The 23129-nt window shown below is 43.3% G+C and overlaps 2 protein-coding genes across 7 annotated transcripts in view; one reads left to right on the top strand and one right to left on the bottom strand.

The window, feature by feature from the left end:
• Window positions 1-16525, top strand: part of Nusap1 (nucleolar and spindle associated protein 1) — a 29181-nt gene extending 12656 nt beyond the window's left edge. Inside the window, 10 exon segments of the mRNA XM_021241856.2 lie at window positions 492-635; window positions 2072-2183; window positions 2186-2227; window positions 4245-4343; window positions 6255-6352; window positions 8774-8961; window positions 10252-10412; window positions 11746-11862; window positions 14708-14816; window positions 15730-16525. Coding sequence (XP_021097515.2) covers window positions 492-635; window positions 2072-2183; window positions 2186-2227; window positions 4245-4343; window positions 6255-6352; window positions 8774-8961; window positions 10252-10412; window positions 11746-11862; window positions 14708-14816; window positions 15730-15826 — 1167 coding nt within the window. The 3' untranslated portion in view covers window positions 15827-16525.
• Window positions 7072-23129, bottom strand: part of Ndufaf1 (NADH:ubiquinone oxidoreductase complex assembly factor 1) — a 28846-nt gene continuing 12788 nt past the window's right edge. For 2 of the 6 annotated variants that reach the window (XM_004861598.4, XM_004861599.4), the window contains exons 4-5: window positions 18824-18898; window positions 17284-18191 (exon numbers count right to left, since the gene is read on the bottom strand). In XM_004861598.4, coding sequence (XP_004861655.1) covers window positions 18042-18191; window positions 18824-18898 — 225 coding nt within the window. In that variant the 3' untranslated portion in view covers window positions 17284-18041. Of the gene's footprint in view, window positions 9792-10355; window positions 10479-17283; window positions 18192-18823; window positions 18899-23129 lie in introns of those variants that run through there. The other 4 variants (XM_021241860.2, XM_004861602.4, XM_004861601.3 and 1 more) reach the window with 4 other exon arrangements.

The following is a 23129-nucleotide window of genomic DNA, read 5'->3' as shown; positions in this document are numbered from 1 at the left end:
AGCTCTTTTTTATTATTATTAATTTATTTATTTTTCAGTACTGAGGATCAAACTCAGGACCTTGCACTTGTGAGGTAGGTGTGGTGCCACTCAGCTAAATCCCCAGCCAGATTTCATTTTAGGGTGAAAGAATGGGTAAGCTTTCTTTTCACCAAGAATATAAAAAACATAGCTAATTAGCATTGTATGTTGAATAATGAGCACAACCTTCCTCACTAAGGGCAACTGTTACCAGTGATTTCTTATATAAACAGGTCTGTTTGGGATTTTTATCTTTTATTTTGACACAGAGTCTCACTAATATGCTAAATTGTGCTGGCTGTGCTTGAATTTGCAGTCCTTTCTGGCTCAGGCTTCCCAAGTGCTGGGATTACTGGCTGTTCTGCTATGCCCAGCTTGTAATATGATTTTCATTCTGTTTAAATTCCGGTTCTTTCTGAGCATTGTAACTCTATATATAGGACATGGTGGATTAATGTCTCTCTTTTCAGAATGAAAGTCATGCTTTTACACCCTCCTGTGAGGAGACTGAGGTACAGATTGACAGTGAGGAACAAGCTGCGGTGGAGCCAGTGGACCACATCACCAAAACAAGGAGGCGGGGCAAGACAGTCCAGGGGGACCCTGCCTCCCAGGTGAACGGGATTTGGAATCTGAACAAAAGTTACACCCTGTGCCAACACTGGTACCTTCTTGGCTGGCTTTGCTTGTTGATCTCCCTGTGATGCCGGGTTTTGGAAGAGTACTGTGTCCTCGATAGCTGGAAAGCACAGACATGTCATGCCTCATTAGTATGTCTGGGCCTGAGCACTGGGGAAACAGTGACTAAATATTTAGTGTAAATTAAATATTTGTTAAGTAAATGTGGATGTTCATTAAGTGTTCACTAAACAGAGGTGAAGTAAATAAGGAAAAACCAACATGGAATGTGTTTAAAAATTTTTTTTATTAGTACATATTTGCAGTACATATTGTTTACATTCATCTTAGGGAGTAGGTACATGTATGTACTCAACATATCTTGATTCTTTTTTTTTTGGTACCGGGAATCGAACTTAGAACCTTGTGCTTGCAAGGCACGCGCAGTGCCACTGAGCTAAATCCCTGGCATATCTTGATTCTTTTTATTTCCCTTCCATTCCCCTTCCTCCACCTCTGGATCCCTTTCTCATTTACAAAAGTGTAGTTTTATTTTTTTTGGTACCGGGGATCAAACTCGGGACCTTGCACTTTCAAGGCAGGTGGTGGAACCACTGAGCTAAATCCCGCATTCTAAAGAGTAGTTTTAAAGTTCTCTCTCTTTTTTTTTTTCTTTTGGTACCGGGGATCGAACTTGGGACCTTGCGCTTGCGTGGCAGGCGCCAGAACCACTGAGCTAAATCCCCGGCCCAAAAGTTCTTTTTGCTTGGCATGGTGGTTCACACCTGGAATCTCAGCACTCAGGAGGCTGAGACAGGAAGATTGTTGCAATTTTGAGGCCAGCCTGAACTGCATAGCCAGACCCTGTCTCAAAAATAAAAAAATTCTCTTTTCCTGTCTCTCGCCCCTGCCCCAGTCCTTCTTACTCTTTCAGCAGTGTGGTAACATGACTGTGGGCTTCTACACTTCATTTTGGGCAGTCTGTTTCATGCACATGTAACTTTTACCAGGCACAGTCCTAATGTCTTATTTTGTCACCTCACATCATCCCTTGGTCAGCAGACTACCTAGGTCTTGTATCATAGGTAAGAGAAGGAAGCTTTCCATTCCTTCTAATGTTCCCTAGGATGTTCTTTTCCCAAATTCACATTCTCATGACACTGGGTGACACCAAGAATCAAAGCCACCACTCTGAAGTCTTACTCTCTTATTTTTCTTCTTTTAATCCTTTTTTCCTCCTCATTTTGGTACCTATCTTATTTTATTTATTTATTTATTTATTTTTTGGTACCGGGGATCGAACTCGGGTCCTTGCGCTTGCACAGCAGGTGGCAAAACCACTGAGCTACATCCCCAGCCCTTTGGTACCTATCTTTAGAAGGCAGTGATTACTTCTTATTTTTTATTTATTTCCTTTTAAAATTTGTAGCAGGATCATTCTGAGGTTACCCTAAGTCATCTCACCGAATTGGAGAATCAAGAAGGGCAGGAAAACTGGGATCTCAGAAGTACTGGAAAAATTCCTCCTCTACCAGACAAGAGCCGTGAGATGAGCATGCAGTTTCCTCAGAAAAAAATAAAATAAATGGTATGTCAAGACATTAAAAAATTGCCAGGGAGTCCCTGTGCCTAATTTCCTTATGTAGCAAAGTACCACCAATTGGGCAGCTTAAAACAACAGAGACAGATTCTGTCTCAGTTCGGGGACCCCAAAGTCCAAACCAAGGTGGCAGCAAGCCCCTGGTACCTTCCTCACCTCTTCTGCCTGGTGGGGCTGTTGCTACCTGGTGCTCCTTGGCCTGCAGCGCACCTCTCTGAACTCTGCCTCTGCCACCACACTGCATCTAAGATCAGCCTGGACTACGTAAGGAGGCTCTATAACAGCAAAAAAGGGAGACAGAAAGAGTGATGGCTGGAAACCACAGGGACATTGATCCTTCCTTGGTGACAGGAGAGCCTTCATTTTTTTTTTTTTTTGGTACAGGGGATCGAACTTGGGCCCTTGTGCTTGTGAGGCAGGCGGCGGAACCACTGAGCTAAATCCCGGCCCGCTTTCATTTTGTCTCACTAGCCCTCTACCCAACTGCAGAGCATGGGAATCTGCTGAGTTATTTTGTTTTTCTTCTCTTTTTAGCGGGAGAATTTAGGGATGGAACCCCGGGCCAGCCACACTACGGGTCTATATACCTCTGTGCTACTCCCCCAGCCTAGTTTAACACCTGCCCCTCCCTACCATTTTGACTCATGTATATCAATGCTTGTTTTTTATGTGTGTGGTCCTGGGGATTGAACCCAGGGCTCTTGCACTGAGCTACATCCCCAGCTCTTTTTAATTTTATGTCTTTTTTTTTGGTACCAGGGATCGAACTCGGGTCCTTGCGTTTGTGCAGCAGGCAGCGAAACCACTGAGCTAAATCCCTGGCCCTTAATTTTTTAATTTTGAGACAAGGTCTTACTAACTAGCTAAGTTGCCCAGGCTGTGCTTGAACTTGCAGTCCTCCTGCCTCAGCCTGTCAGAGTGCTGGGATTTCAGGTGTGCACCACCATGCCTGGCATAGACCCATTTTTAAATTGTGATTTAAAGCAAGATGCACTATGACAGCTGACAGCGAAGGTCTCTAGGACTTAGTTTCTCTTCCTTGGATAAAAAGAGGATGAGCCAGTCAGGTTCATCCCTTGAAACACAGGCAGTTTGGAAGATTAAATGCAACCATGTTATTTAATTTCTAAGAGAAGAAATGAACTTTTTTTGTGTGTTTTGTTTTGTTTTGTTGGTACTGGGGATGAACTCGGGACCTTGCACTTGCGAGGCAGCTGGCAGAAACACTGAGCTAAGTCCCTGGCCCTTCTTTTTTCTTTTTTAATGTATTTTCTTAAACAAGAATTTTCTTACATAAATGTACAGAATATAAAAGGTTCATTGGTATTTTTTCATAGTAAACCTTGTAACTAACCTTTTAAATTTTTTCTTTTTTGTGTGTGTATATTGGGATAAAGGGGTACTGGGCATTGAACTCAGGGCCCTCAAACTGAGCTACATCCCCACCCTGTTTTTTTGGTACTGGGTATTGAACTCAGGTCCTTGTGCTTGCAGAGCAGGCAGTGAAACCACTGAGCTAAATCCCCAGCCCCCGTTTTTTATTTTGATACACGATCTCCTTAAGTCACCACATTGTCCAGGCTGGGCTCAAACTTAAAATCTTCCTGCTTCAGCCTCCTAGAGTGCTAAGATTTCAAGCGTGCACCATTTCCAGTTTACAAATGTTTCTTAGAATTTTTTTAAAAAATTCTTCATTATTTGGCCGGGGATTTAGCTCAGTGGTTTCATCGCCTGCTGCGCAAGCACAAGGACCTGAGTTTGATCCCCGGTACCAAAAAAACAAAAGTAAAGAAAAAAAAAATTCTTCATTATTCAAGTTAACAATGCTTGGAGCTGGATATGATGGCATACACCTGCAATCCCACCCCTCGGGAGGCTGAGGCAGGAGGACTGCTGAGAATTAAAGACCAGCTTAAACTACATAGCAAGACCATGTCTCCAAAAACAAAACAAAAAAAAAAGCTTAATGGAAAAATGTTTATTATTTCTGTATCTTTGGCTTTAGATGATGAAGATTCAAAGGAACCTTCAAAAAGAAATTCTCAGTGTACAGATGGGTTTTCCAAACTTGGGAACAGGAAAAGAACTGCAGTCACTACTCCAAGTAAGTCTTGTACACAAAGAAACACCAGGTCGTGGCTGGCCCACTTCTGACTAGTGTGGGAAAGTTCTTGGAGGGTACCAGCTGAAAGCTCAGAGGCTGGAACCAAGGCTAACTTTTTTTTAATTAATTTTGTTGGTACATTTTAGGTATACAATATAATGACATTCATCACTGGAAATTTGCACCTTTACATAATCCATCTTGGTTCTTATTTTTTCCCCTTCCCCTGCCCTCCATTCAACCCCTCCACCCCTATTTACAAAGACTTTGTTTCCATTTTTTCTTTTTCTCATACTCCATTCCCTTCTTTCCTTTCCCCTACCCCTCCCACTTCCCCTTCCCCTTTGCCCCTTTTCTTCCTATTTCACATTATCTATTATACCTTTTAGTCCTTATTTACACTTTCAGTTTCTCACACTAGAGAAACTATTCGGTATTTATACCTGTGTGTCCTATTTATTTCACTTAAGAGTATCGCCTCAATGTGCATCCATTTAGCTATAAGTGTCTCTAATTTCTCATTGTTTATGGCTGAGTAGTACTCCATTTTATAAAAAAAAAACCCACATTTTCTTTATCCAGTCTCCAGTTGATGGGCATTTGGGTTGTTTCCATGATTTACCTTCTACAGTTCTTCATTTCAAGCTTTGAGATCTTAGGCAACTTATTCTCAGTAATCCAACTTCCTCAGTGTAAAGTAGAAATGATTGTACTACCTGTTTCATCAGGTTGATAAGTAGATTAATTGAGAGTCTCTTTTCTGTCACCAGTTACCTAGCACAGCCAATAGCATGTACCAGGCTGTCAGCAAATATCTGATGAGTAAATGTCTACGAAGTATTTGACACAGTGCCCACCACGTACTAAGTTTCTAATAAATCTAAGGGACTCCATTTTTGAATATGTAAATCTTCTCTAGCTTGTACAGGTGGAACAATGCCTGGTACATTCAATGTTGACTATTGTATATTTTTAGATGTTAGAATACTTATCATATTTAGAAATGTTTATATAGGGCCGGGGATTTAGCCCAGTGGTTCCGTCGCCTGCCTCGCAAGCGCAAGGACCCAAGTTCGATACCCGGTACAAAAAAAATTAAAAAAAGAAATGTTTATATAAATAGCATAGAGTAGTGGTCAGCAAACTCCTGCCTACCTGCCTTGGTTAGTCTTGTATCTCTTGAGCTAACAATGCTTTTCACACTTTTAAATCACTTAAACGATGAGACAGAGGCATACTATATGTGGCCACAAAGCCTAAAATCCTCACTCTGTGCCCATGAACAGAAAGTTTGTCAATCCTTAGCATACAGCTTTCTAAGCATTATGAAGTACCAAATTTGAGGAACTGGGGATTGTACCTTAGTCATAAAAATATGTGTTTAGCATGCAGGAGGCCCTGGTTTCGATCCCCATCAAATTGGTGATGATTAAATGAAAGCCATTTAACTAATTGGTTAGTAGGACAAGACAATCTGTTACTCTTCTCCTTCAGACTAAACCAGGCTGACAGAGAAATGGACTCTGGGGAAATGGTGAATGTTTAATAATCTATAGGATGAATATCCCTGGCCATTTGAATGTCTAAAAACTACATGCTTTGAAATTAAAGTTTTAGGAGCTAGGTATTAAAGTTGAATGTCGAAGGCCATGATGGTGTATGCCTGTAGTCCCAGCACTCAGGAAGCTGAGGCAGGAAGATCGCTGCAAGTTTGTAGCCAGCCTGGGCTACATAAGTGAGTTCAGGGCCTGCCTGAACTACATAGTAAGACTCTGTCTCAAAAATAAATAAATTAATTAAATTAAAAAATAAAGGTGATTGTCAGGGATGAAAAAAAAATGTGAACAGAAAAATCCAGGCAAGCAACTGAATGGATTGTCTTAATTTTCATATTTTGGGGAAATATTCTAGACTTTAAAAAGCTCCATGAGGCTCATTTTAAGGAAATGGAGTCCATTGATGAATATATTAAGAGAAGAAAGAAACTCCACTCATCTCATGAACTGAAGGTATGCAGATGAAATTCATGTTCTTAGTGGGACTAAATCGTTTGGTATTAATTTTGAAGCCATGTAATACCCCACTTAATACAGCCAACTGTGTGGGATTCTCCCCAAAGGAGCATTTTGTGTGGGTTTAACATCTGTATCTTGAAATTGTCAAAACTCTCAGGATGAAATAAAGTACCCTCACCACAAGAAGGCAATTCCAAAGTGGCCACCAGTTCTCTTTTCCCTGACATTTTGCCTACCATGCATCAAGGACGGACTGAGTATGGCTAGAGCTGTCGTCCTTCCTGTCACCCCACTCACAGTGGCTCCCAAAGGGTGTCTGTGGTAACACCTCCCTGGGGTTTGTGGGCCAGGCCCTGCTGGGCTCAGTGCCCTCTTCGGTAAGGGGAGGTGATGCAGGCAGCCTGGTTGAGTCGGCAGTGAGCTGATGCATCCTAGGAAGTTGCTGTTATTGGTATCTGGGGTTAAGAGGGTACCAAATAGAGGGCTGAGAAACACTTAGTTTGGAATTTAGTAAGATAGAAAACCTACTTGTCAAAAAAGCATTTAAGGCAGTTTGTAGTATTTAAATATAACAGGAAACAGTATAAGATCCATTTAAAAGTGGCAAAGAAGCTGGGTATTCTGGCACTTGGGAGGCTGAGGCAGGAGGATCTCACTAGTTTGAGGCCAGCTGGGCTACACAGCTGAGTTGTGAGTTGGAGCCCAGACTGATAAAGTGGTAGCTTTTGGGTTTCTTTTTTTTTTTTTTTTTTTTGGTACCAGGGATTGAACTCAGGTCCTTGCGCTTGCAAAGCAGGAGGTAGAACCACTGAGCTAAATCCCCAGTCCCAAAGTGCTTGCTTTTAAAGTACAGTACATAAGCTTTTCGGTGAGAAGCCTAATTAAAAGAACAAATGTTCATTTTAATTCAACAGTATTTATAAAAATCACTATTACTTAAAAATACCATTAGGGCCGGGGATTTAGCTCAGTGGTTCCGCCACCTGCCTCCCAAGCGCAAGGACCCAAGTTCGATCCCCGGTACCAAAAAGTGAACAAACCAAAAACAAAGATACCATCAACTTGCTAACAGCAACAAAGCCAAGCCATGTTGTTAAATGTCTCCATGCCTTATGACTGCTCTAACAGCATGGATGGAAAATCTAAAGGTATTCAGTGTATCCATAGTTAGGCGGCCTAACATATTAAGAAGGGCTAGGTATCATTACATCCAGGGTTGTACACGGTACAAGAGGTTCAAAGACCAGTGTATGACAAGAAGACACAGCTACTCTTTCCACACAGGTGTGAGCTACCTGCACAGGTGCCTGGGAGCAGGGCTCTCCTGTCCCCTACCAGGAAGCTGATTTGTTAAGTCCCTGATGGACAGTCAAGTATTCCTTATTATGCGGTAGGGAGGACTTAATTTTGCAGCTAAAGTTAAGACCAGAACAACTGCTTAAATGATAAAAAATTTTTATTAAAATGTTTGCAATACATACCTGTAGTGACAGGGTGGGGTTTTTTGCGGGGGGCGGGGATTGAATCCGGGACCTTGTGCTTTCAATTTCAAGGCAGGCGCTGGAACCACTGAGCTAAATCCCTGGCCCAGTGACAGGGTTGAGACACAGTCTTGCTATGTAGTCCAAGCTGGCCTTGAACTCACTATGTAGCCCGGGCTGGACTCGAAATCAGAGTGTTCCTTCTGCCTCAGGCTCCCAAGGGCTGGGATTGCAGGTGTCCGCCACCACACCCGGCCCTCATTTATTCTTTTGCCTTAATGATATCTAAAAATGATAACCTAGGGCCAGGGATTTAGCTCAGTGGTTCCACTGCCTGCCTCGCAAGCTCAAGGTCCAGAATTCGATCCCTGGTACCCAAAAACAGATAACCTAAGTGCAGCCCTTCACAGCTATGTCAAAAGTGAGCATTTCATGTGCTCGCTTCGGCAGCACATATACTAAAAGTGAGCATTTCTTTCCCTCTCTTCCATTTTTTTATGGGGAGGGGGGTATTTTTAAGAACTTTAAAATGCTATTGCAAGGGAGTGGGTGGGGCAAGGGAGTAGGTAGAATCATTTGTAGATTGTACATGCTTAATCTGTAGTAGGTTCTTCTTTAAGCTTATATTTTAAAACTGTGTATCACACTCTGAGAGGTCCCATGCCTAGACCTACAAGGGACTGTTTGGCCACATTCTTTCTAGTTAGAAAATACATGGGTATGTGGCAGCCTGGAAAGGCTCTGGTCACACAGTTCTCAGGGAATGGCCACCACAGCAACACAGCGGGGGGAACTGCAGGGGCCAGACAGGCAGCACAGGATGAGGGGAGGGGAGGAAGGGATGCAGGTCAAATTCCGAGTGGGTGAGAAACCAAGAACTTTGCAAAGGACAAGGTACCACGTAAGAGGCTAAGCTCTTTCTGCTTTCCTTCAGAAGCAGCCTGGCAGTCAGCGAGGCGTAATGACACCCAGACCTCCAAGAGGAAGGCTCTCTGCAGCTTGCACTCCTGCCAGCCAGCTGCGCTCACAAGGCCAGGCCCAAGGCCCTGCCAGGCGGAGCATTGTGAGTCTGAAAGGATCGGTCAAGCGCTCCGGTCTCTCAGGGACGAAAATGAATGTCAAGTAAGGAGATCATTTCCAAATTGTAACCAGGGGCATGATTTCAGGTGTACCTGATGTTAGCAAAAAAAAGGGAGAAAATGAAAGGATCAGCCACAGCAAGGTCAGCAGTTTTGATTAAATGCTAATCTTTCTTTACATTTAGGTTCAGTTTTCTTGTTTGATCCAACTTTCCTAGGCACAAATTTGATAAGGATAAAAAATAAGACCTATTTGGCTAATCTTCATTTTGTTACTGATTTTTTTCTTGAAGTTTTGAATTCTGTTTATCAAATTAGCATGGAATATGAGGTACCTATAATTTGTGGTCCTAATTTCATTTGATACTACTTAAGAATGGTGGTCATGGGCCGGGGATTTAGCTCAGTGGTTTCGCTGCCTGCTGCGCAAGCACAAGGACCTGAGTTCGATCTCCGGTACCAAAAAAAAAAAAGAATGGTGGTCAAAGGTCTAAGCCTTACTTCACAGCCATGTACAGAGCAGCCTGGACCTCACAGCACCTCTCCTAATACATGTGATTGTCTCACTGCTGTTCTGGAGCCTTGGGTAATAATGAGAGTATGGACTCAGGATCACCATCAACTCCCTTTTTTTTTCCGGTATCGGGGATCGAACTCAGGACCTTGTGCTTGCAAGGCAGACGTGGTGCCACTGAGCTGAATCTCCGGTGATCATCTCTTAGTTATATGTCCAGAAGTTCCACTCTGTTGACCCCACCAACAATAAATTTATACATCTGTACTTACATCTGTCATTACTGGATTTCACTGAATCTGTCCATTGAAGAGTCAACATTATTTCATTAACCATGAAGATAAGTCACTGCCTGGTAACTGTTGACAGATGTGTTAACAGTTATAAAACACTTCCCAATCACTGAAATACACTCACGCCGATTTGCCAGGAGTAGAGACTGGGCCGGTTTACGGACTGCTCGAAAGGGTGATATTACAGTATTCTAGGAAGGTTTTTATCACTGCCCTGGCAGGGCAGTCTCCTGTCCCTCAGACCTGGTGTCAGTGTCTCTTGGGGGTGGCTTCTTGGATCAGGTCCTGAACTGTAACTCAAAGTCTACACCTGTATCCCTCACACTGCCTCTCAGGTCAGTGGCCAGAGTGGAGACATCAGAAGATTCTAAATGTATGTTTTACAAGTAATGAATAATGAAAATTGACACGATTTGTCTTCCCATCAGCCTCTTAAAAACATGTTTCCTGCCTGGAGATGCTCCAGTGCTTTCATTTGTAAACTTTACACAGGAACTCGCATCTTGCACTCCACTGTCCTGTTTAGGTTTTCAGCTGCTACTAAAGATAATGAGCATAAGCGTTCACTGACCAAGACTCCAGCCAGAAAGTCTCCACATGTGACCATGTCTGGGAACACCCCAAAAGGCCAGGCTGTGTTCAGGACACCCACGTTAAAAACCACCAAGGGGAATTCTGCTGCTGCTGGTAAAACGTTTCATCTTTAAGCCATGTAACTTCCTGAAATTGTCCTTCCTTAAAGCCTCTCCATACCTATAAAATCAAAAGCAAAAATTTTGTAGCTGGGGTGGTGGTATATGGCTGTAATCCCAGCTACTTGGGAGGCTGAGATAGAAGGATCACAAGTTTGAGGCCAGCCTGTACCAATAAAAATAAAATATTTTAAAAAATAAAAATTAAAAAGAATTTTTAAAGGTCTGGTAATGTAGTTCAGTGAAAAGTATCGTGAAAAAGTCTTACGATATATTTTTTTTTTTGGTACCAGTGATCGAACTCAGGGCCTTGCACTTTTGAGGCAGGCAGCAGAACCACTGAGCTAAATCCCCGGCATTATGATACATTTTTAACTTTACGGTACAAAAATTCACTTTTGGGGGAGGGGGGATACTGGGATTGAACTCAGAACCTTTTCACTGAGCTGCATCCCCAGCCTTTTTTTTTTTCTGAGATAGGATCTCATCAAGTTAGTCAGAGTGGTGGTCTCAAACTTATGATCCTCCTGCCTCAGCTTCCTAATTGCTGGGATTACAGGTGTGCACCACAGTACCTTACAGAAACTTAAGTCCTTAAATGAGAATAACCTTTATTAATAACAACCTGAGGTAGGACTCTCTTCATCCATTAGGTATCTTTATGTCAGTTTGAGTTAATGATAATAGGGTGATTGACAGAATTCTAAAGGAAGGCTGTCTACTATCAGGGAAACAGCTGAAGAATAACCCAGTTATCTCTTTAAACAGAGTTCTAGATGCCCACTGACCCTAGGAAATGTCATGGCACTCAGATGATTTGGGAGCTGCTAAGGGGATATCTACTGGTTAGCTGTTCTCAGTTTTTTTCTCCCATGCTTTTCAACGCCCCCCACCCCATCCTACATCTACTTTAGACTGTTCATATAGATGCTCTTAGCCTGTCCAGGCTGCTAAAACACTGGCAAAGACTGAGTGGCTTCAAACAATGGAAGCTTCCTTCTCAGACCCAGAGTCTAGACGAAGGTGCGGGCATGGTCTGGTCTGGCGAAGGCCCCTTACAGCTCTCGGACTCCCTCCCGCCTTGTACCTTCAGGTGGCAGAAAGTGTCAGTGGGCCCTGTGAGACCCTGTTGAGAGTACTAATGTCATCTAAGACCCACTCACCTCCCAGGGGCCTACCCCAATTCCAGTCGCACTGGGGGTGGACTGAGGTGTCTGGACTACAGATTTTTAAGACTGAGAAGTGATACTTTGATTAGAAACTACTATAGCAGGTCCTTTTTCCTAATTAAGCCCTTCAGTGTTTTGAAGTTTTCTGTTTGTTTTTAGTGATTACTCCATTCAAGCTGGCAGCCATGACAACGCAGACTCCTGTCTCCAATAAGAAACCAGTATTTGATCTCAAAGCAAGTTTGTCTCGTCCCCTCAACTACGAGCCACACAGAGGTATGTGGGGTGCTTTGAGCTACAGGGCCTGTAAGAGGCTTCAGATTAAATCTGTCTCTGAAGATGTCAAGAAATTTCGGGGACTCAGAGGAAGCCATACCTGAGTACCCAGAGCTGTCCTCTGCCCCTCCTTCCACATGGAGCCACTTTGAAATGCTGTCCTTTGAACAAATACTAAATAACCAGTTCATGTAAGCTTTTACTAACTGAAAATATAACTTCTAAAGAATGTCACTACAAAAAAAGTAATAAAACTTCAGTCCAAATCAAGAAACTTAAGGCTCTGCTAGGGTCCCACCTTGCGGCTTGTATGAATAATGGAACTATGAGCACTGCCCTGCAAATACCTGTTTGAGTCTGTACTTTTCTGTTTTCTTCTTCTCACGTTTATTTGTAATGAGAGCACCTGAAATCTACTCTTAGCAATTTTCTGGTGTGTATCAGAGTAAGTCATCATGTTATACAGTGGACTTCTCTGAACATAACCCTCCTGTCTCACTGGAATTGTGTATTTTCTCACTAGCACCTCCCCAGTCCTCCTGACCCCTCCTCTGCTAACCACATTCCCTCTCTGCCTCTTACTTCAATTGCTTTTTTTTTTTTTTTAATCGAACTCATGACCTTGCGTTTGGGAGGCAGGCATGGTGCCACTGAGCTAAATCCCCGGCAGGCTTCCTTTTTTATTAAGGCCAAATGGTATTTCATTGTGTATGTGTGCCATGTTTTCTTTTGCTTTTTCGGTACCGAGAATTGAACTCAGGACCTTGCACTTGCCAGGCAGGCAGCCACTGAGCTAAATCCCTGGCCAATATGCCATGTTTTCTTTAGCTACCCATTCATCTGTTAGCATAATTCTACAACTTGCTAGTACTGTGAACAGTGCTGTATGGAATATGGGTGTGGTGGTCCATACCAGCGATCCCAGCACTCTGGGAGGCCAGATAAGAAAATGGAAAGTTAGGCCCACCCTGGGCAATTTAATGACTTCCCAGACTATTTCAAAATAAAAAATAAATAGGACACACATGTATAAATACCAAATAGTTTCTCTGGTGTGAGAAACTGAAAGTGTAAATATGGACTAAATGTATAATAGGTAATGTGAAATAGGAAGAAAGGGGGCAAAGGGGAAGGAAGTGGGAGGGCTAGAGGAAAGGATAGAAGGGAATGGGATTAATATGAGAAAATGGAAAAATAGGAACAAAATCTTTGTAAATAGGGAGGAATGGAGGGGTTGAAGGGAGGACTGGGCAAGGGTGAAAAATAAGAACCAAGAGAGACTATGTAAAGGTGCAAATTTCCAATGATGAATGTCATTATGTTGTATACCTAAAATGTACCAATGATTAGAAAGAATAATCGATAACACAAAATAGGAAGAAAAGGTCCAAAGGGGTAGGGGTAGTGGGAGGGGCAGGGGAAAGGAAAAATGCTGAGAAATGGAAAAAATGGAAATAAAGTCTTTGTAAATAGGGAAGGGTGGAGGGGGTGAAGGGAGGGCTAGGAATGGGGAAAAAATAAGAACCAAGATGCATCATGTAAAGGTACAATTCCCAGTGAGAAATGTAATTGTGTTGTATACCTACAATGTACCAATAAAAGAATTTAATTAAAAAAAAAAAAAGAAAAAGGGCTAGACATGTAGCTCAGTAAAAAGGCCCTGGGTTCCATCCCTAGTACTGAAATTAAAAAAAAAAAATCCTTTGGGTAAATACCCAGAAAGAATTGGCTAGCTCTGGTCCCAGTTTCAATTCCAACAAAACAGTCCCACTTAATCTATTCCAAATACAGATAACAGTAATGACAAACTGCATAGCTAAAATGCTACCTTACAACATAATTCTTATGCAGTTTAGGGATATGTAGCTCAGTGATAGAAGGGCTGCCTAGCATGCGTTCAGTCCCCAGAGGAAGACTTGAGACCCTGCACTCAGTCCTCAGAACTGGAAAGCTAGCCAGGCGTGGTGGTGCACACCTGTAATTCCAGCACTCAGAAGGCTGAGGTAGGAGGTTTGCCACAAGTTCAAGACCAGCCTGAACTACGTAGCGAGACCCTGTCTCAGGGAAAAAAAAAAGATACTTTTTTTTCCTATGACTAAGGATTTTAAAATGACATATTTTTATTTTTAGAGGGAAAATCTGGTTTATATATGTGGAATGTAGTAAGAAATGAATTTACTTGTCTTGACCCCAAAAAACTGGACTCTAGAGGCAGCAAAGGCGAGGCTTTAACCCTGGTGCCCATACACACGGGCACACCAGAGTTGAGAAGCTCTGAGTGCGCTTCTATTCCTAACTCGCAGGAGTCTCCCCCTCCACCTCCCATGGCCTAGGATCTGGGGTTCACATTCTATCCCAAACAATTTTCCTAGGGCCACACAACCCCCCTTCCCTTTGTGTTCCTTTTTGTAGTTATTTATGGCCTTTTGGCTTCTCAAGACCAGGACCTGTAACTCAGAAAAACTTGTCTGCTCAGTAATTATGTCTAACCCGAGCACCTTATCTCTGTGTGCGTCTGTATCTATTATCTGACCCAGCTAATTCTGTAAATAAGGGCTTATTAGAGTGGTTAATGAAATATGAACCAATTAAAGAATTTTTCTCTTACAATGTGAAATTAAAACAGTGGCAGAATACACTGGCAGATGTAGGAAGCAGGTAGCCACAGATGAACATTATAAAGTTGAAAATATAAATAAAAGATTAAAACTGTCTTTTTGGATTGGGGATTTAGCTCAGAGGTGCCACCCCCTGCCTTGCAAGCGCAAGGTCCCAAGTTCGATCTCCGGTACCAAAAACAAAAAACAAAACAAAAACCCCTGTCTTTTTCATTGTCCTAACCTAGGCAAGCTAAAACCATGGGGGCAATCTAAAGAAAATAATTCTCTGAATGAACATGTGAGCAGAGTGAGTTTCCATAAGAAAGCTTACAAGCAACCTCCTCTCCAGACCAGGTAAAGACATACTCATCTGTTGTTACAATTTTTCCATTTTAAAGACAGGGTTCCGAATCACTGCTGAAGGGCAGAATCTCAGGGGCAGCTGGGTTTCAGGTTAGAAGTGGAATGTCCTAGTCCATCTTGTGTTGCTGTGACAAGATACTGTTTGTGAGGTGCTACGGGGGACTGGGATGAGGCAGATGCAGAGTGCTGGTCCTGCACGTGAGTGTTCCTCCAGATACCGGTGCCCAACACCGGGCACCTTGGCATACGAGTTGATATATAAATTCTTTGCTGCCAAGGAAGCCAGGTTTGCTCAGTGTGGAGGTCCTGCCTGGGGGGATCCCAGGATGGTCCTTGGAGGATTCTTTCAGCATGAAAACAAGCTGAAGCCAGAATTCACGCTGGGCCTTCCTGCCGGAAGCGGTCCTGATGCAGGGCGGCCTATCATGTGGCTCCTGGCCTAGACCCACCCTTCACCAAGGCCTTTACCAACAGTATTTGTCTTTAAGATAGGTAATGTGGTCCCATGCTTTTTCTTATTGGCCTAATCCACTCCAGAAAAAAAAGAAAACAGTGACTTAAGTATGTAGTAGTTCCACCACTTTCCCCAGACTGTATGATTGTGAACTTGACCTTTGCATCTAAGAGTAGAGATTTCTCACTTAAAATATATTTTTAAAGCATAGGATTTTAATTCAGTCACCAAGGTGGCTTCTGATTCTAGTCCCATGGATAATTTTTGAGTGCTGAGTTTAGATCAGTGAGCACCAGATTCTAGAACCCTGCAGGTAGAGCACAGTGCCCACAGGAGTCTGTTCTGCACAAGTGCCCAGATTCTGTATGTGAGGACAGCAGTCTAGCAGTAGCTGCTCAGTGCCTGTCATGAGTGGACCGTCAGTGGAACTAACTGCAGCCTCTTTCTTAGGGAAGAGCAACGGAGGAAACATGACCAAGAACGGAAGGAGAAAAAAGCCAAGGTTCTAGGAGCTCGCAGGGGCCTCATCATGGTTAAAGATAAATGATTTTTAAACTCCTGTAAATATTTCTTCATTCTGAATTCACTTTCCTTCTGTAAATATTTCTATACTGTCCTCCCCATTTTTCTACAGATAAATTGTTAATTATCTATGTAGTGTCTGTGAGTTCATGTGCCGCAGCTCTGAGAGGCGCTATCTTAAAGCTCATAAATTCTTTGGAATGGCTTTAAACTAAGTCTCTGTACAGCTCAATTTTCTGATGAGACCCATCCCAAATTCTTAACCTGGATCTGTAATGTCAATGTCCTTCTGCTTGCTAGTGCTAATATTAACAGACTTGTAGTCCTCTTCCGGGCAAGAGCACTTACCCAAGGGCAGCGGATTGTACCACAAGCTTCAACTGAATTTGAGCAATGAAAAGTTAATAGGGAAAGGTGGGATAGGAAGGCCACCCCTTCATCCTCTGAAGAAGCTACTAATTTTTTTTTTTTTTTTTTTTTTTTGGTACTAGGGATTGAATTTAGGACCCTACACTTGCAGGACAGGCATGGTACCATTGAGCTAAATCCCCAGCCCAGAAGTTACTAATCTTAATGAGCTGGGCCAGTGGTTTGGATATAGCATCAGTATTTCGCTTATGTGAAAAATGTTTTATTTAGGCACATAAACACCTTTGTTCATATCTCTTCATGTAACTGCCATTTGTTACTTGCTATATTCTTAAAAATAAAATTCTACAGCTGATTCTATTTATTGCTTATTTAAAAGGAAAAGCTAGATGGCTCTGTCAAAATTGGAGAGAGATGGGGGTATAGCTTGACACACACAAGGATTACTGTTTTAAAGGTTTTGGGGGGGGGGAGTGGGGGTGGTACCGAAGATCAAACCCGGGACCTTACACTTGCAAGGCAGGCATGGTGCCACTGAACTAAATTCACAGACCCTGTTTTTTGTTGAGACAGGGTCTTGCTCTGCAGTTTAGGCTGGCCTTGAACTCACTATGTAACCCAGGCTGACCTCTAACTCACAGCAATCTTCCTGCCACAGCCTCCCAAGTGCTAGGATTATAGGCATGTGCCACCATGCCTGGCTGGGAAGCTGAGGCTGAGACAGGAGGATCATGAGTTTGAGCTCAGCCTGAGCAAAAAAAGAACCGGTGAGGTTCATGGATTTTTGGAAGACAAGCCCTCCACCAAATATCTCATTTCTTAGTAACTTCTATAGCATCCTTATCAATCAGGAAATAGAAGGAACCTAAAAGAAAGGAACGGTGGAAAGGCATCAACAGGCCTCTGAGACTCCTTGCTTTGAATCTGCCTTCTCATGTGCAGAATCTTTGTGACAGGAACCACTCTGATGAAAACATGGTAACTACATCAGTGCTTGCAACCCAAGAGATAGAATCTGGTTTCAGGATGTGTATTCCCGATCTGCCTTCTGACAGCATTTATCCTATGTCTTAGTTACTTTTTCATTGCTGAGACAAAATACCCACCACAAAGTTAAAGGAGAGATTTATTTTGGCTCACAGTTTGTAGAGGTTTCAGACCATGGTTGGCTCCCAGGCAGAGTAGAATAACAGAAGAGCAAGGAGGTAAAACACTCCATGGCAAAGCAGGGCAGGCAAAAGCAAGCAGCAAGCTATGGCAGCAGCAGCAGCAGCTGGCCTCCTTTTTATCTCTCCCAGGCTATCTGCCCCTTGGGTGGTGCCACCCACACCCAGAACTATCCTCAACTAATCAGTGGACTACTTTAGCACCACACACTAGATCCAGCCACCTCAAAAAGCCCACCTGTGACTGCATGAGACTTTGGGGAGACATCTAGATACAAGTCATAACATCCTGGGGTATTTTTTGGTACCGGAGATCGAACTCAGGTCCTTAACGTTTGCGAGGCAGGCAGCAGAACCACTGAGCTAAATTCCCAGCCCCAGTAACATCCTGTTTCAAGGCATACATACCAATCACTCATAGAACACCAGCAGGGTTTATTTTGGGCTGGGCTGCATCTCAGTTGTACAGTGCTTGCCTACCATTCAGGAATCCCTGGGTTCTATCCCCAGCACCACAAAACAAAACACTTTTTTTTTTGTCTGTATCATTGAGGCTGCTACTACCCTTAGTTCAAACAATACAAAACTGCCGTAGGGCCAGGGATTTAGCTCAGTGGTTCCAGCGCCTGCCTCAAAAGCACAAGGTCCCGAGTTTGATCCCCGGTACCCAAAAAAAAAAAAAGGAAACAAAACTGCCGTATGCTCTTAGTGAAAGAGCCTTGGGTTAAGCACTGGAGAATTTTCATAAGCAAATTCTTCTGTGTGGGCTGGATCAGTGAACACACCAATAAAATCTATTTCCAGGAAGAATGGACCATCTACTTTATCAGCCAAGGTGAATCCTATAGAAGAAATCTAAATTGAAAATAGAAAAATTGATTAAAATCTTACCACTGATGTACTGCTGTTATTCCATGAGTTCTGTTTCTGAGTCTTTACACTAGGAGCCCTTAGCAGGACACAACAGTTCTCATGTGGTGGATACAAATTAGAATATGTACAAGACTGCTGTTCTTTCCCCCTTCCAGTGGTCCACTTGAGAGTAGGACAACACAAATGCCCAATGGAGATGTCTTAAGCTCTTTCTTTTTTTTGTCTGAGACAGGGTCTCACTATGTAGTTCTGGTTGGCCTTGAGCTTATATGTAGCCCAGGCTGGCCTCGAACTTGCGGTGATCCTTCTGCCTCAGCCTCCTGAGTGCTGGGATTGCAGGTGTGCAGCACCACACCCAGCACTGGAGCTCTTCTGAACTCTTGTTTGAAAGCAAAAATAAATTGCAGGCATACTGAGAAGATGATGACAACAGCATCCCACCAGGATAGGGTTAGTTCACAGGACAGGTCTGAATCTACACAGGGTACAAAGGAGGGGGGCCCTGCATAGGAATTTCATCTTTTATTCACCAGCTTCCCTAAACAGGCTAAACTTGTCCTCGGGGTTGTTTCACTACAATATCATCCTGGCTGAGAAGTATGGGAAAATCTTACCTTGTCAACCATAAGCTGGTGCTGGCCATCCCGGATTCTTCCTTTATTTGAGAAGAAAAATTTGGAGAAAGGAATCTGAAAGAAAACATTTATTTTATAACTGAGAAATAAGCAACTGAGGCATCTGTATGGAATTGCAATGATGAAAAGGTAGTTTAAACTTCATTTTAAAATTACACAGAATATGAGAAGCTGTTAAAGATACAAGGGCATAAACCCAGGACCTTGTGCATGCATGACAAGCATGCTAAGACAGAGCTACAGCCCCAGCCCAAAGATAGACATCTGTAAGACTAGCTGGGCATGGTGGTGCACACCAGTAATGCCAGCACTCAAGGTGCTGAGGCAGGGAATTGCAAATTCATGATCAACTTGGACTGCATTGTAAAATTTTGTCTCAAAAAGGGGAAAAAATTTTTAAAAAATAGCTAGGTGCAGTGGTACACACTGGGAAGGTGAAGCAGGACTGCACACTGGAGATAAGCCAGGGTAATTTAGTAAACCCTCGTCTCTAAATAAATAAATAAATGGCCGGGGATGTACCACAATGCTCCCTGGTTCAATACTTAAGTATTGTCTGCAAATGCAAAACACCAACAACAGGCCAGGGATTTAGCTCAGTGGCACCGCGTCTGCCTTGCAAGCTTGAGGTCCTGAATCTGATCCCCAGTACCAAAAAAAAAAAACAAAGCCAATCTAGAAAACTGAAAATCTTTCTAAGCCAGAAGTCCCAAAAGACAAGTGACAGAGTACAAATTATAGCTGACAGAAAAGACAAAATAAACTAGGAAAAATAAAATTCTTAACACAGCCAAGAGAGTAGTAATCCTATATACAACTTTTACAGATAACTAAGGGGCCAGCAAGAGCTGTGTTCCCTGCACACTGACCTCAACCCTGACTTCAGCCCACTCCATGCTGCACAGGCCAGCAGCACTGGAAGCTGCTGCCCACTCAGCACTGGCCTCTGGACTCACGGGCAGTTGTTCAGGCCGCAGGCTTAGCTTCCAAGACTGAATCACATAACCACACATTATGTGTGTTACATGGCCCTGGTGCCATGTAAGGAAGAACCCTGCCTTCCCTGACAAACATTCTTCCTAGAGATGCTGAGCCTGAACCTAGGCAAGTCTTTTGATCTAATATCCAGTCTTCAGAAAACAGGGGGGACAAGGTGAGTGAAAACACATAAGGAAACATAAAAACAATTTTAAAAAACTGAAAAGAAAAAAGAAAGGGACCCGGTGTGATGGTACACACCTATAATGCCAGCACTCAGGAAACTGAGGCAGGAGGATCACTGTGAATGAGGCCATGCTGGGCTACACAGTTCAAGGCCAGCCTGAACTACAGCTTGTCTCAAAAAACCAAACAAAACACCTAAAAAAAAAATATTAATCAAAGAGAAAAAAAGGAGGATGGAGAGAAACAAAGCACTCTTTTTCGTGGGAGGGTGGCCTCAGTACTGCTATTCTGGAAGCAGCTGGCAAGTGTAACAAGAGACATTCTAAGGTAGCCCTGACAATTTCCACCCGTTGGTATACACACACCTCCCAAATGTCCAATCAAACACTGATCTCAGCTGCAGTGAGGGATTTTGCCAATGGAGTTAAGGCTCCACGTCAGGTGACCTTAGTCAGGAAACTGCCCTGTGCAGATGTGACAAGCATCTGAATCCATAGAGGGCTGGTGAGGGGGCTGGGGATTTAGCTCAGTGGTTTCGCCACCAGCCTCACAAGCACAAAGACCCGAGTTCGATCCCCAGTACCAAAAAAAAAACAAAAAAAGAAGGCTAGTGAGTGTGAGAGACTCTCCAGGGCCCCACCCAACCAACAGCAAGGCTAGGAGGACTTCAGCTCTATGATTGAGAGGAACTGAACTTCCCTAAGAACCATAAGTTAAGACACAGTCTTCCCCAGAAACTCCAGGAAGGAGCACAGCCCAGTAGACACCTTCATTTCTGCCAAATAAAAACTGACCATCTGAGGCCAGGTGTGGTGGCATACGGTTGTAATCCCAGCATTCGGGAGGCTGAGGCAGGAGGCTAACTGTGAGTTTGAGGCCACCCTGGGCTACACAGTGAGTTCAAGGCCAGCCTGAACTCTATAGGGACACCCGGTTTCAAAAACACCAAAAAAAAAAAAAAAAAATTGACCAGCTGAGCCTGCTGGTACACATCTGTAATCCAGCACTCCAGGAGGCTGAGACAGGAGGCCTGTGAATTCAAGCCCATCCTGGGCAATTTAGCAACTTAGCAAGACTCTGTCTCAAAATGAAAAATAAAGAGCTGAGGACATACCTCAGTGCTAAGGCCCAGGTTCAATCCCCAGTACCGCAAAAACAAAACAAGCAAGCAAGCAAACAAAAAAACAACTGACCATGAGCCAGGCATAGCAGTGCACACCTGGAATCAAGTGGAAGCCCAGCCTGGACTAAATAGCGAGACTTTGTCTCAGAAACAAAACAAAACAAGAACCAACCATGAACACAACCACATGTCCACACTTTCAACCTACCAGACTATACGCAAACAAATGTGTGTTGTTTTAAGATGCTAAATTTGTGATAATTTGTTATGTACGACAGAAAACTAATACAGTGCTATGTAACAAAATTTGAAATGCAGTAACTCTGATCTACCAACTTCACTTGCAAAAAATTATATGACAGCTGGGCATGATGGCACACACCTGTAATCCTAGCACTTTGAAGACTGAGGCAGGAGGATCACTGCAAGTTCAAGGCTAGCCTGGGCTACATAGTGAGATCAATGCCAGCCTCAATTACATAGTGAGACCCTGTCTCAAAAAAACAAAAACAAAAACAATTTATATGACAAGCTCTAAAAAAGATACAGCTTTTTCTAAAAAAAAATAAAAAGGAAAAGGAAAAAAATCAGCTAAATTATAGTGCATCTATACAACTGAACATCTGGCCATAGTTAAAATGAAGTAGATCTCTATAGGATACAAGTGGAAAGCCTCTCTGATGTATTATTGGTATACTATGGGTAAGAAGGCAAGATACAGATAAAGCTGAGTGGGTGGCTCAGTGGTACAGCTCATGCTGAGGACTCAGGAGGCCCTGGGTTTCAGGCTAGCACCTCAAAAATAAATAAAAATAGAGCCTCACTCTAAGTAAAAATTGAAGTCCAGGGCCGGGGATTTAGCTCAGTGGTTTCGCTGCCTGCTGCGCAAGCGCAAGGACCGGAGTTCGATCCCCGGTACCAAAAAAAACCCCCCAAAAAACAAAAAAAAATTTGAAGTCCAATGATTTCTATGCTAAATATTTAAGGATGAAATGTATTGATACTGTCAACATGCTTTAAAATGAGTAAAGGGAGCTCCAGGGGTACAACTGGTTAGCTTGAGTGGATGAACAGTGGGAAGAATGGGTGGTAAGCGATGTGATAAACTAAATATGACAGAACATGTCTTGAGACCCTATCTGGTAGCTATCTGGATAGTTACTGCAAGTTTAACTTCTAAACATGTCTGAATATTTTCAGAAAAAATGTTTAGGAACGGCCAGGGATTTAGCTCAGTGGTTCTACCGCCTGCCTCGCAGAGGAAAGGTCTCGAGTTGGATCCCAGGTACCAAAAAAAAAAAAGTTAAGGAAAACAAAAAACTTCTTATATTTTAAATGTCTTGAAGGACACACCCAGAAACGTAACAGTTCTTACCTCTGGGAAGTAGGCATGGGATTTTGAGAAGGGACTTTTATTTTTTACTTTAAAGTGTACAAGTTGGTTCTATCATGGACAAAGACAAAAGACCAACTACCCAACAGAAAAGAAATGAGCAGTTCCTGGAAAAAAATACAGATTTGCCTCAACATGAGAAAATGATGAGAAACACAAATCGAGCTGCTGAGGACGCATGGAAGCAAGGCATCAGGGCCAGGCCCTGCCACACAGCTGACAGCACTGTGTTCAGCCCCGCCTTGCCCTCCCAAGTATGAGGCCAGTCCCTGCCTGTGGCCCACTGGCTAGAAAGCCAGCTCCCAGCAGCTCATTCCGGGGGTTGAGGCACTTGCTAGAGGGGCTCCAGAGCCCTCTGGAGCACATGATGGACAGAGTGGGCAGAGGAGCCTGGGGAGAGCAGCACAGGGCAGCACTCCTGCCCTCCCACCAGCCACCGGTCACCAGGAGCTCTGGCTGGCTAAGGCACCACTGCCACTGCACCCCTGCTCCCTTAGTAACCCAAACACCTGGCTCACAGCAAGGCAGAGGAGGTGGAAATGGCTGCAGGCCAAAATGGGGGGGGGGCGGTTCTGGAAGCAGAGGGAAGACGAACTTGCGAGCAG

Source organism: Heterocephalus glaber, unplaced genomic scaffold (assembly GCF_053883595.1).
Source record: "Heterocephalus glaber isolate CG9 unplaced genomic scaffold, H.glaber_assembly_v1.0 deba00000809, whole genome shotgun sequence".
Taxonomy (NCBI): Eukaryota; Metazoa; Chordata; class Mammalia; order Rodentia; family Bathyergidae; genus Heterocephalus; species Heterocephalus glaber.
This window is presented reverse-complemented; position numbering and strand designations above follow the sequence as displayed.